General features: G+C 34.8%; 1 protein-coding gene across 5 annotated transcripts in view; it reads left to right on the top strand.

Annotated features, from left to right (window-relative positions):
• Positions 1 to 13,137, top strand: part of CADM2 (cell adhesion molecule 2) — a 590,946-nt gene that overhangs the window by 458,142 nt on the left and 119,667 nt on the right. For all 5 annotated transcript variants that reach the window (XM_085527351.1, XM_015880063.3, XM_015880073.3 and 2 more), the window contains 2 exons: positions 9,416 to 9,568; positions 12,024 to 12,161. In XM_085527351.1, the coding sequence (XP_085383477.1) occupies positions 9,416 to 9,568; positions 12,024 to 12,161 (291 nt within the window). The remainder of the gene's footprint in view (positions 1 to 9,415; positions 9,569 to 12,023; positions 12,162 to 13,137) is intronic.

Raw genomic sequence — 13,137 nt, 5'->3', positions numbered from 1 at the left:
GATGTATTGTTGATGATGTTTCTGGATTTGTTACATTCTTAAATTTTCTGATATACAAATTCTTTTAAAAAAAAAAAAAAAAAAAAAAAAAAAAAAACTAGAATCACAATAAAACAGCCATAATCCATAATTGTTCATCTTCAAAGGGAACTGTGCATTTCTCTTAGTCTAAACTTGTTCTCTAACTACGTCTGATTACAGGACATTGCTCAGAAAATTACGGATCTAGAAGTTTGTTCTGACAGATTTATATGTTTTTTATTATTTACCAAATTGTAGTAAGCTCATGGTTTGCCTCTTCTTCATGCTAAGCGGTTCCATCTCTCTCAGCTTATCCATGTAATGGAGATGTTCCAATCCCTTAATTATCTGTTTCCATCACTGTTTCTCATGAATGATCTTCTTAGCAAACCTGCATCTGTACGCAAATCCCACAAAAGAGGAAGCATCTGTGTACTCAGGTTCAGAGGCAGATCCTCTGCTGCCATACTATTTGAAAGACATCAACTTCAAAGAGCTCTATCTAAAAGCTGTTAAAACCGCTGAAGAGCTTTCTGACAGTCCTTTTTGGAATTGCACCAGACTCATCTCAGATATCTCTTGATACTTTGTTTCATATTTCAGTTCCCTCAACAGTGAGATCTGTGAGTCACCAATAATCTTCAGTGTTGACATAGGCATTAGGATTTGACTGTGCAGTGGTACTGAAATCAATTGCTAGATTGATTGTAGATACAATCATCAGTCATTGATGATTTCTTTGTTGTTTTACTCAGACTCTGTAATATTTTCAAGGCAGTGACCTGTTCTTAATTGGCCACCAAACTATCTTACTTCACTGATTGCAGCAGGAGTTCAGGTAGTTCTTAAAATAGTTAGGAAGAATAACTCTACTGCATGTCTAGCCAATATAGCCATCTGCTTCAGGAAGGATGATGTTAATTTATTTATCTACATGAATGATCAGGAAGTGCAGAAAGATAACAAGGTTATCTTATAGCTGTTCTCATATTTCCATCATTAGTATGTGAGAAAGTCTTTTCAAATTCTGCCAAATGTGATTGCACACGGCCACACACTTTAGAAATTAAAAGACTGCGACTTTCCAAGAAAAATGAAGTTGACTTTATCACAGGTATTGCTCATTCATGGTGCTAAAAATAGTAATTAAAAAAATGTAATCATTAACTTAGATATTGAGTCAGCAAAGCTGTTGTTTTAGCAACAAGAATAGAGATATGCAGGTGTTATTCAGTTCTCCAGCTTCCTTAAGACATGGTCAACTGCTGGCACACATGGACAAATTTTCAAAGACTGGATTTCAGTCTGTGCTAAGTGTGAACAATTTAGCCAAGTTTTTCTGAGTTCCCTACCTTGTAAGATTTCTTGCATCTGAAGCTGACAGAAGACAGTGCACAAGAGTCACCTGAGGTGACTATAAAAAGGCAGTCTCTTGAAGGAAAAAAAGTGAGTATGCTGTAACTGCTGTTCTTTAAAATATATAGACTGTCTTGGTATAGCTCTGTGCTATTTGCCTAGACAGTTTTCAGTATCTGGCCGAGCTTAACACTGTGTTCATCAGCAATCATTTAATTACTGTTGACAAAATTCTAATATCAACTTTAGTAGCATGAGAAAAAATCACCTGGTCTGTTCTTCACAAAAGAAAAAGCTTGGATATCTGTGTATCTTTGTTGTAGTTTGCACAAATATTAAGCTTTACTCTTTGTACTTTAAAAGCATAATTTGTCTGAAATATACTGTTTTGTGTTTTCAGTATTACTCTAAAATTATAGAAAAATAATTTCCAACTCCTATTCATGTTTTATTGGATAGGTGTAGACTATTATTACAGCTCTCCCATTATATTATTTTCACTTTAGTAGTACTTACTTATCCACTGTTCCATTGGTAGACATTCAGAAATTACCTTCCCAGCTGAGAGCCTGTTCCTATCTGTAATTTAAAATATATGACATGATATGATATATGTAGTTTTGGGCTACCATAGCATTATCTTTTCCTTTTATCATAATTGACATTATCAGTACAACCCAGAATAGGATTCATCTTTTCAGAGTGGTTCTGCATTTGATCATATAGTTAAATAATTTCCTTTGTAATCCTCAGAACTTCTTTCCTGCATTACTTCTTCTAAATTATCAGTCTCCAGCTTAGTTTATAAGATTATCTTTTCCATCAATTACTTATGTCTGTTGAATCTCATTTATTTTAACTGTGACCATATCTAACCTTGCCCGATGATTTTGCAATTTTAATTTTTGGAGATGCATATTTGAGAAGTATAATTTTGAAAGGTTTTCTCTGCTATCGTTCTGTGGCACATGTCCAGTTCCATTATTGTAAGAGAAAATTTTGTTTTTCCCCATTTCAGAAGAAACCAGATAAGGAGACCTTGTAAGAAAACATTTCATCCTGACTAATGTAATTTAAGTTTTATTTTTTGGAGGTACACTTGAACATTTTTCCAGTATGATAAAACATCTTCACAGTTCATAGCCTGTACATTTTGGAAGAATTTGATACTTAAATTTTTGTATTTGAAAGTGAAGCAATCCTCAGAGCACATAAGATAGAAAGTATTATCCTTGTGATGCTGGAAAGACAAGCAGAACATAAGTATAGTGTCTCTTCAGTACAAGAAATTGGCATTGTAAACACCATAGAAGGAAAGTTCTTATCTCTCAGTGTATTGCTGTGTAAGTTGAATGTTATGAAAAAGAGAAACAGGGGAAAATATAGAAAATGACTGTGAAAGAAAATGTAATACAGTGGAGAAAATCTGGCAAACAAGGATTTATTCCATACATGAAGGGCATATAATCATCCAGACCTTCTATTTTCAGTTGGTTACAGTTGGAGAAACCAAGTGTAGCAGATGTTCTCAAGATTGTCAGTCCTTGTAAGTCACCTTAAACTGTCTTCATCCTCAGCAAACACAGTTTTATGCAGGAAACAGAACTGTTATTGTTTCAGTGAAGAAATTACCTTGCTGTTTGGATTTTCCTCATAAGCATCTAAGCTTTTTCTTTAAATGTAGCTGACTGACATAGTTAATGGATAATGTACTGTTGAGTTCTGGTCCCCGATTTTTTGGCTTTTTCAGGGAAGTAAGCAAGCATAGATAAGATGCCTCTGTTAGTGAAACTGTCTACAGTTCTAATGATTATGGTTTTCTCTACTTATTGAGATATGCATTACACAATATACAAGGAATCTGAAAAATAGAAAGTTACAAAGTTCTCTAAATAAGCTAGTCAACTAATTCAGGAGCATTTCTGAGCTGAAAATAATCCAGATGTTTCTTGTTAGATTGCAAAAACAGAGCATGAAGCAGTCATGGTATCTGAATTCTGGAAGATGACCAGATGAGGTAAAGGGATGTTTCTGCTGACCACACTGTTTCTTCCTTTTGACTAACAAGGTCTTTAGCAGGGTTCAAATACAAATATGTATGCAGGGAATGAAAGGAAAACTAATCTCCAAGCATTATGTTATTCTTCCATTTTAAAAACCTACTAAGCACCTTCTGCAAAATTCACTGAAACTCTGAATTTGTTCAGTGAATACAGAACTGGGTAACATGGATGTGAAAGATGCTGCTTGGAATGCCTTTTTGAACTGAGCCATGTTACTAATCACTGAATTGACAAGGGGAAAAAAGATCAACACATATCTGCAAATTGACCACAGCCAAAGATCCACCTACAGTATCGTGACTCTCCGATTTTGTTATCTCTTATTATTTTACTTAGAAATGATGTTCTCTTTAGTGGGAACATCATTTCTAACTAGTGTGTACATGAACAAATTGAATAGGCTGTATGGAAACTTCTAATGTGTTACCATATTCTTTTCTCTGCACTATAGCATTATCTGTGAAAGTAGATACAATTTCAGTGTTTCTGTCCTGGTGCTGAAATCTGTCAGGGCCGCAGACTAATTAAGAGATCATCACTTTTCTTTCTGACCTGTGGACTCTGTTGGAATTGTGAGCAACCAGTAATAAGAGCAAAAGTGTTAGTTTCACAAAAGCGAAACTTTGTTGATCATTTTCAGTGGTTAGTAAAAATGACTGCAAGAAGAAATAGAAAGAGAGTGATTTCTAGCTATCTGCAGTGCTACTTCTGTTCTTCCTTGTATGAAAGTAATCAGACTGTGTGACTGGAAATGAAAGAGGAAGCAACAGTGTTTTCTTTACACATGCAAATAATTGAGAATATTTTAAATATCAAATCAGATACCATGCAAGTAATGACTACATAGGTTAGGCATTGGTAGAATAACTGCTTACCAGTTACAAAATGGACAAGCTGTTAATACAGCAACCAACTAATGAGTACATTAATCTTTTTAAAGAAATACAAGGGAAGTGGTTTGAAAAGGAGCTCAAGTACTGAGAAAACTAGATGCAGATTAGTGCCTCATTTAACAATTATAGTTGTGGTTTTGTTTTCATTTACTTCCCTTCTCTACTTTTATTTATTTCTTTGTTTTCATGGTAGTGTTGGTGGTTGTCTGTGACCTGACAGATTTTAATGTACAGCTATTGGCAAGTGCTGTAGATCATCTCTATTGCATTTTGGTATATTGCTTTTCATTATGAACAAAGCAAAAGGCCTTTTCAATTACATCCAGAAGCAAATTAAATGGATTATATATCCCTTGAAATCTCTTTCAGAGCTGCTGATGTTCCTACATTCAGCAAGTTGGATTTTGAAAATCAGAGGAATTACTTCAGTTTTATAAGTATTAAATTTTTGGCGTGACCTGTAGAGTATGAGGAATCCTTCTGGTTCCAGCCAGCAGCTACATTATTCCCTTGACAGAGAGATCAGTTCTAACATAAGGAAGAAAATGTTATTGTGTGAATCCCAGGATGGCAGCAGATGTCAAGTTGGTATTGTCAAAACATCTGCAAATTACTCTGGAGGATTTGAGGATTTTGTTGTTTATTTTTTCCCCATTCTTCAAATATTTGACTCCAAACACTAATAAGATGTAGCTGCATTAGACAAATAAGATTAGAGATGCTGTACTCCAACTATTGTAACAGGTCCAACTATCTTTTTCCCCTTACTATGGAAAATGTGGGTAGTTCTTCCACAACGGTATAAATTACTAAAATTCTTTTCTCTTTTTGATTTAATTCCTACTGCACATTTTCACTATATTGTTACATATGATTACTTTACTGTCTTGTGCCAAAAAAATAAAATACAGCTTTCTGTTATTGAATCAGGAGATCAGATTTCTCCAACAGTTGCCAGTCTCAACAATTGCTAATTAATGCAGCTGAAATACACAACTGTGTATTTTACTCAAAATAAACTAAACTATGCAAATTATCAGGGTTGCTTGTTTCTGAGTCAGAAAACATTTTGAATGGAAAACTTTTGCAGAGAAAGAAAGAATGACAGGTAAAGTAAGTGAAGTGTGTCTGCTTATGAACAAGTATTTTATGCATAATTACTTCATACCTTGCAAATTAATTACATCATATTTGCCTGAAAATTACAGAAAAATGAAATAATGTACTTAGGGCATATTGGAACTTATTATGCAATTAAGTTCATTGGTGCATTTTTGTGAGTGCTTGCAACATAAGAGAGCAGGAAGGAGATGCCAGTGGTGGTGTTCTTTGTCACTGTTTTGACACATATGTGTTAAAACAGAAATCAAATACATATTCTTCTTATTTGCTATTCTTGCATCCCTGTATCATGCAAAAATGTGGATATGGGAATGGTCAAGAAGATGGCAATTCTAGAATATGGATGGAGTTCCCCAAGAGAAGGCCCACAAGGTCTTCTGGTCTCCTTACAGAGTGGAATTGATGAAAAAGGAAAAGTTTCCAGGAAGGATTCTGAAAGAACGGGTGGAGGAAGCAGTGAGGTTGAGAATTGAGGATGCAAGTCAAGTGAGGAGAGAGTATGTAGGGTCACTAGGGACAAAACTATCTTTTCTATCCAAACGTAAGCTCTCTTTTCGGCTACTGCAAAATGTCTAATCAATAGTACTCTGAAACTACTCATGGAATAAAATATGGCTATTAGTATAACCTTCATAAAAAGTGGAGGTATCTCTTGCTTCAGAAATGCATAATAGCTGCATGAGATTCTTAAACATAAGCATTTTGTTTCTTGGTAATTTCTTCGGAGAAGTTAGAAATATTTACTGCTGTATGTACTGTCCATGCATTGTTCATTTTTGTCTATAGGAAGCATTAATCTGTGTCAGTGTGTATGAAATTACAGATTCATGAGGTTCTAATTTTTTGTTTTCAGCAGGTGACTGAATAAAGGAGAGCATTTTGTGTTTTACTTTTTGATACTATATTTCCTCTATGGCATAACCTTGAGTTAGCTTGAAACTGGTGAAATTGCCCAGTTCAGGGCAATTCTGACTTCAAAGAAAAAGTAATCAAAATGCTTATAAAAAGCTTTTGAAGTTTATGTCCTTTATGTGGAAAATAATAAGTGAGATGGGATCACTCTTTAAACAAATAGGGGTCAGATCTGCAGAAATTGTTTGAATACAGGGTTGTAAATAAATCTCCTTCATTTCCACTAGCACCCTGAGGAGTATGTCTCTTCCGTCAAGCTTCTGCTTTCCAATTGATACCTACAAATAGCTGGCTTCTATTCAAACTCCACTTGCTTCTTTGCTCCATCAGTCAGGCTTGGCAAGGTCTCTTCCACCAAGAGACCCTTGCTTCACTTGCTCTGCATTGGCTGGCTAGCAGTGCTGCAGGCTTCTTCAGTGCTTCAGTGCTCAATCATCTGCTCTCCAAAGTCTCAAAGTCACCCTCTCCCAGAAGGTTTCTCCTACCCAGAATGCCAGTCAGGGCTACAGTTTTGCTGCCTTCTTTTCTCTCATCATTCTTTACTCTGTCAGCAATAAATACCTAATAGAAAATGGAAACAAACGAATTCTGGAATCTACCACAGCTTTCAGTTTTGCAGGAGGAATCCGTGGCTTTCTGAGCAGATATAGGGAAATATATAAGATGTTGATAAAGATATAAATAACAAAGTTTGAAAATGAGAATGTAAAATATCTCCATGTAAGTGCTAGCCTTGTCTAAGTAAAAGTTGGGATAGTTTTTCACTGGTTTGCTCTACAATTTGTTTCCACTGAAAAACTCCTTTTGCCCCCATGCCTTCAATAAATTTCATTCTGGGCTGAAGCACAATATGTCTGATCTCAGCTTTCCATCAGTGGTTGCTTTTACCAGTTTTCCAGAAAATTGGCTGAGCTGGCAATCACATGTTGCACAGAGGTTAAAAAGCTGTGGAGGGGAGGAAACGGGGGCAGCTGTAGGAGTGTACATCATGCAGTTGGTTTGTATTTCAGTTGTTGCTTTTTCTCTATACTAGTAGGATAAAGTAATTTCCTTCTGGCATCATCTTATGCTGGGGTTAATTATAATTCTTTTTAGTGCACAAGATTCTGCACATTGCCCTATCTGTAGTAAAATCTTTCAACAGTGAATCTTTATCAGAGACAATGGCATTCATCACAATACAGTACTGTGTAAGATTATATACTCCATTATTCTTTGCACAGTTTTTGTCTTGGGAGACAGAAGTCACAACTTTTAAGTTATGGCATACTGAGGTACTTGTTTTGTTTTGAAGTTTTCTTGTTTTGTTTCATTTCCTATTTTGTTTTCAAATGATGAGTGTGGGAATCAAAATATTTGGAGACACTGATATTTATTTATTCATTTTCTGAAAGATCACTAGTATGAAAGAAACCACCATCCTTATGACAGCTCAGTTTTCATCTGACTAGAACTATAATACTGATAGATGAATTTTGAGTCTACCTATTTCTTCAAAGACAGCAACAGCTTTACTGTTGTGAGAATGTTTGGCTAGTAAACCACAGTCATCGGCTTTGCCTGCTGTTCTGCATTGGTAGGAGCTTGCTTCCATGTACTTTCTTGAGCATGTTTCCCTGTTAATATCACTAACATGCTGATAGGAAAGCTGATATAGCTTTTCATATTGCGAATTTTAATTTACTTGTTTGTTTATTTAATGTTGTGCCTATTTTTCATTTTTATATGCATTTAATATAACATATTAAATAATTATTTGCTTTTTGTATGGCTGGACAGAATATATCTCAGATAAATTTAGAATGTGTCCATTGCACAAAGTCTGAGTCTCTTTGATGTGCCTTGGAGAAACGCATAGCATGCTTGTATGTCAGGTCTACTTAAGCTGTTGCCTTTCAGTCATCAGACCCTGCAGAAAGTCAAGCTTTAGCTGACCTACCCTGAAATAACCAATAAATTTATCTTGGAGTCATTGTAACTGAAGAGTAGCTTTAGAAGACAACAAATTTAAGTGACGTTTTTGCTGAATCTTTTCTGTAGCTGCTTATTTTGTTGTAAATCTTCCTGTGTTGACAGTACTTAGGGAGTCTTGTGATGGGTCAGAAACATCCAGATTAAGTAGCAAACAAACCACAGTAAAGCTTTGTTTATCTCATTGGACAGATATAAATGGTAGGTGAAACAAATTCAGAGCCTTTGGGAACATTTCAAAGAGTAGGGTGAGAATAGAATTAAGAACTGAGCATCTTGGTGGTTCTCACAAATCAAAGCATAGCTCTCCTGGTAATTATAGTAGTCCACTTTTACTTGAACTTTCAGAGGTTTACTTGAACTTTCAGAGGCTTTTTATGGCTTTTTATTTGCCATAATAAAGAAAAGTAAAACCACTAAACACAACTACCTCACAACTTGAAGTATTTCAAATACATGTAGAACTTCAAATATATTCATAAATAGAAATAGTCTAACAGTCTTCAGGAAAATTCACTTATTAATTCAGTCTCAGTAGTAACAAGACTAGGGAGAAATCTGTAGGCAGCCTAAGCAGCACTAGACATCTTAGTTGAAAATGTAGTTTGTTAGCAGATGAAACAGAATTCTCAAGATTCACCCAAGCATGTAAATTCTTGGGGGGGGGGAGGGGCGGGGGGGGGGGGGCTGGAAGACTTTTGGAAGAGAGTTATTTAAGCACTGCAGAAAGCCATTAGATGGCAGAAATCAGTCACAGCATTATTATTTTTTAGACCTAGACCAAATGTAACTGTTAAGTCCCTTAGGTTTTTAGGTTTACATACATTAGAAGTAAATAAGTTCAGTATTCAGAAACTTGCTAAACCCTTGTGCTTCTTTCCACACAGAAAACATCTATGTGTTAAGACAACTGTTTGTACTTCTGTATTCTTGGGTGTTACTTCTCTAAGATAATATATAGAGTCTCTTGTGTAATGATCCTAGCTTTGTAACAGGCTGTTTTTATACCTTATTATGTACACACACACACACACACAAACACACATATTATTTTTATTTGTTTTTTTTTTTTTTCAGCTCTACGGGACAACAGAATTGAGCTGGTTCGAGCTTCATGGCATGAACTGAGTATCAGTGTCAGTGATGTGTCTCTGTCGGATGAAGGGCAGTACACCTGCTCTTTGTTTACTATGCCTGTCAAAACCTCCAAGGCTTTCCTTACCGTTCTTGGTAAGTATAAATAACCGAGTATACTCACGCTAAAGTTGCAAACATTGGGAAATAATGATACAAATGAACTTGTCTGAAATTTTGCAGAAGAGCCATGTAAATATTTCAAGTCCCCTTAGTTAATTTTTTAATATAGCTTCACTAAAAAATGATGTGCCTCTTACTATTTGGGACAGGATAATGAATTAGGAAGTACACAAATGGCACAGTATGACTGCTCCATAACTTCTGCATCACAAGTAACAGAAATGTGAAGAAAGTTTGCACATTCATCTCCTAAAATGTACTTTAAAAAGCAAAAGGGAAGAAATTAGCCTGAAATCAAAACAGGCTTTAGAACTTTATAGTTTTTCCTTTGCATTGCATTTGTTTGGCTCTTCCTGGTTTCTGCTTTTTGTCTATAAAGTGCATATTTTCACTCATTTTGCTGGTTCTTTTATGCTTTATCTTCTAAATATTCTACTGTTTTTTCCATAGATCATAGATACACATAGAAAAGCAATAGATTTCTAGAGGTGCCCAGGAAATAAAGTTTCTAGTTGAAGCTTTATATAATTTGACAAATGTCAGTAGCTCAATCAGCTGAAATAGCTAGAGTTTATTGAAACTAATGTTTGTACCTAAGAGATATGATTATAGAGATTGATTTTAACGCTTTTCTCTTTTTCATATTCCTCCACTATACTCTTTCTTTCTTTTTGTTTTATTTTTATATGTAGACAGGCAAACAGTTGAATTTAATTGGACTAATGTAAGATGTTCTCTGCACCAGTAATATTCACATTAATCTAGCCAGGGAATTGCTTTTGTGCATAGGATCTGAAATATGTCTCCATTTCAGTCCATGGAGACCATTTTACAAAAATCTTCCAAGTTTTGCCATTAAGGACAAAAAATACCCTCACAAAACAGAATATTCTGGAGTAAGATCTGCTTGAGGTTAATCTTATTTTATGTAGAGGCATTGAAGAGGCACTGAATGATCTAAAGAACAGATGAGAGGACCAGTTCAAATTTGTAAATGACAGAAAGACATAGAAAAGTGTTACAAAGGCAGAAAAACATCTAGCCATTTTTTATTAACCAGAGTTAACATGATTTTCCACAGTTCATTTAGTTTTATCTTCAATTTGAGGAGCGTGGGGGGGGGGGGGGGGGGGGGGGGGGGTGTTAATGAAATTTTCCTGTCATCAGCTACTTACTTTCAAGAAGGAAAGATACAATGTCTAAGATGTAAGTTTTTGGGTTTTTTGTTTTTGTTTTAGAATTGCAGTTTTCAGTTTCAAAGCAACATTTTAAGCTCAGGAAACTCTTTCCATCTGAGAATGGGATTTTTTTCCATTGAAAAATATTTCATCTTTTTAATCAGATAAACCATCTTTTTATGTGCTAATAATCTCTTTATTGACTGCTCTGATATGGATTAAAAGATTTAAGTGTCAAGGTATTATGATAGACACCATTTTGTGTTCTCAAAGAGAGGAGTAGTTTTATTACAGAAATGTATTTTGTGATATGTACTGCTGCTTGGTTTTCATGTACATAATCTGTCATTTTGGAAAAGTGATGTAAATGAGGCAAATTGTGAAATACAGGTTACAAGATTGGGTGCTGTGACTGATACATTTACCTAGCCATTAATATGAATGCATCAAAGGGCTTCGGATGTGAGTTATAAGAGTGACATTTTCAGACATCTTAGAATTACAATCTTGAGTATCATTTTATAGTAAGTTATTCTTGTATTTGCTGAAGTCAAATGGATTTGTACATATAGTGATGACATTTTTGTAAATGCCACTCATTAATTTATTTATAATCTTTCATTATTCATTGAAAAATAACTATCTTAAAAATTATTGTGATGTATATGCTATTTCATGATCCTAAGACCTCTTCCAAAGACCTTGGATTCAGCTAAAGAATTCTTGATATCCAATGGACTTGTGATTATACACTGTTTTTTTTTCTTCATTATTGGTTCTCTGAAAATAAAATAACTTCTGTGTTTATTTTCATCCTCCTTTTCCCCTGGATTTTGTACTGAATCTTCATAATTTATGTTTTCAACTTAAATCAGTTGTCTGTTTTTTGCCATTTAACAGTTAAGTTTTATTTTCAGAGTTATACTTTCAATTTGCTTCCAGTGTACTTCAACATTTTCTTTACTGTGCAGACCAGTTTAAATATTATAACCTGCTTTCAGAATACTTGAAGATAGAATGGATTCTAAGAAACAAATTATCCATTTTCCTTAGAAAACTGAATAAGTTCTGTGTTTTTTGTTGATAGTTTATACAATAGAGAACACTGGTCTTCAATTTTGATAAAAGACATTGAACTACTAATTCCATTTACAGAATTTAGAGTACATGAAGAAGTTAACTCTAAGGTGATCATATGTTTATAGTAGCAGTTGAACATATCAGAAACTTTTTGTTTGTTTTCTTGTTAGGAGTTCCTGAGAAGCCACAAATTACTGGATTTACTTCACCAGTTATGGAAGGCGAGAGAATGCAGCTAACTTGCAAGACATCTGGTAGTAAGCCAGCAGCTGATATCAGATGGTTCAAGAATGACAAAGAAGTTAAAGGTATTTAAAGAAATTTGATGCACTTGTGAAAACTATGAGTATTTAACAGTTATGGTTTTAATTCATTTTTGTAAAAAAGTGTTTTATATTTAACTTTCAAATGAATTTCTGATTGTATGTAGTTATTGAATTGATTCTAAGTGACATAGCCACTATTTTATTTATCTTTTCCAACAGTAAAAACTGATGTTTTGAACTGCTCTGAACTCTGTTTATCATATTAAACTCAATGTAGATGTTTTATAGAGAAATGTGGAATTATTATTGTCACAGCCATGACACTCACTCCAGATATTGTATCTTTTCCTTTCTTTTTGATTTGGTGATATGAGATATGTCATATTTGATCAATTATTAGTTTCATGTTATGCTACTCTAAGTAAAATGACTGGCCAAGAAAAAGCTGTCTGGAGCAGACAGGATATTGTACTTCCCATAGGGGAGATACAGAGCCTACTCAGGCAAGGAAGGGTCAAGTTTTAGCCACTGAGAAAGTCTCAGTTACAAAATTGGGAATCTGCAGCTGAGATAAGGATGCCAAGAGTCTGAAGGACTGAAGAGGGGGAGGAATACTTTAAAGGCTATGAGGCAAACTTCACAGGGACTGATGAGGGTTGAACAAAGTGAAATGCAACTGAAAAGTCTTTGGGTGACTAAAATCAAAGGAAATATTGGTCTTTTAGTATGTAATAAAATAGGAAACAGTTGCATATGAAAGCTATGTGTTTCTTATCTGTCTTTCCCTTTTTGTGTTCATTACTCAAAAGTTACTTTCCAGTCCACATTCTTATAAAACACAAGATAGTTTTCAAGTCCTTTCTGGTGAATGGGTGGAGAAGGCTGCCTGTTGTCTTGGCTTTTATTCAAGTCATGTCTATTCATTCTACTACAAGACCAAATCAGTGTATGATTTAGTACAGTTTTGCACCTGGAGAGGAATAAATGCATGCATCAGTACAGATCAGGGGATGATCTG

The sequence above is a fragment of the Coturnix japonica genome, chromosome 1 (genome assembly GCF_054131305.1).
Source record: "Coturnix japonica strain WE chromosome 1, WE-NBRP24, whole genome shotgun sequence".
NCBI classification, from domain to species: Eukaryota; Metazoa; Chordata; class Aves; order Galliformes; family Phasianidae; genus Coturnix; species Coturnix japonica.
The sequence above is the reverse complement of the archived record's forward strand: the minus strand, read 5'-3'. Positions and strand labels throughout refer to the sequence as shown.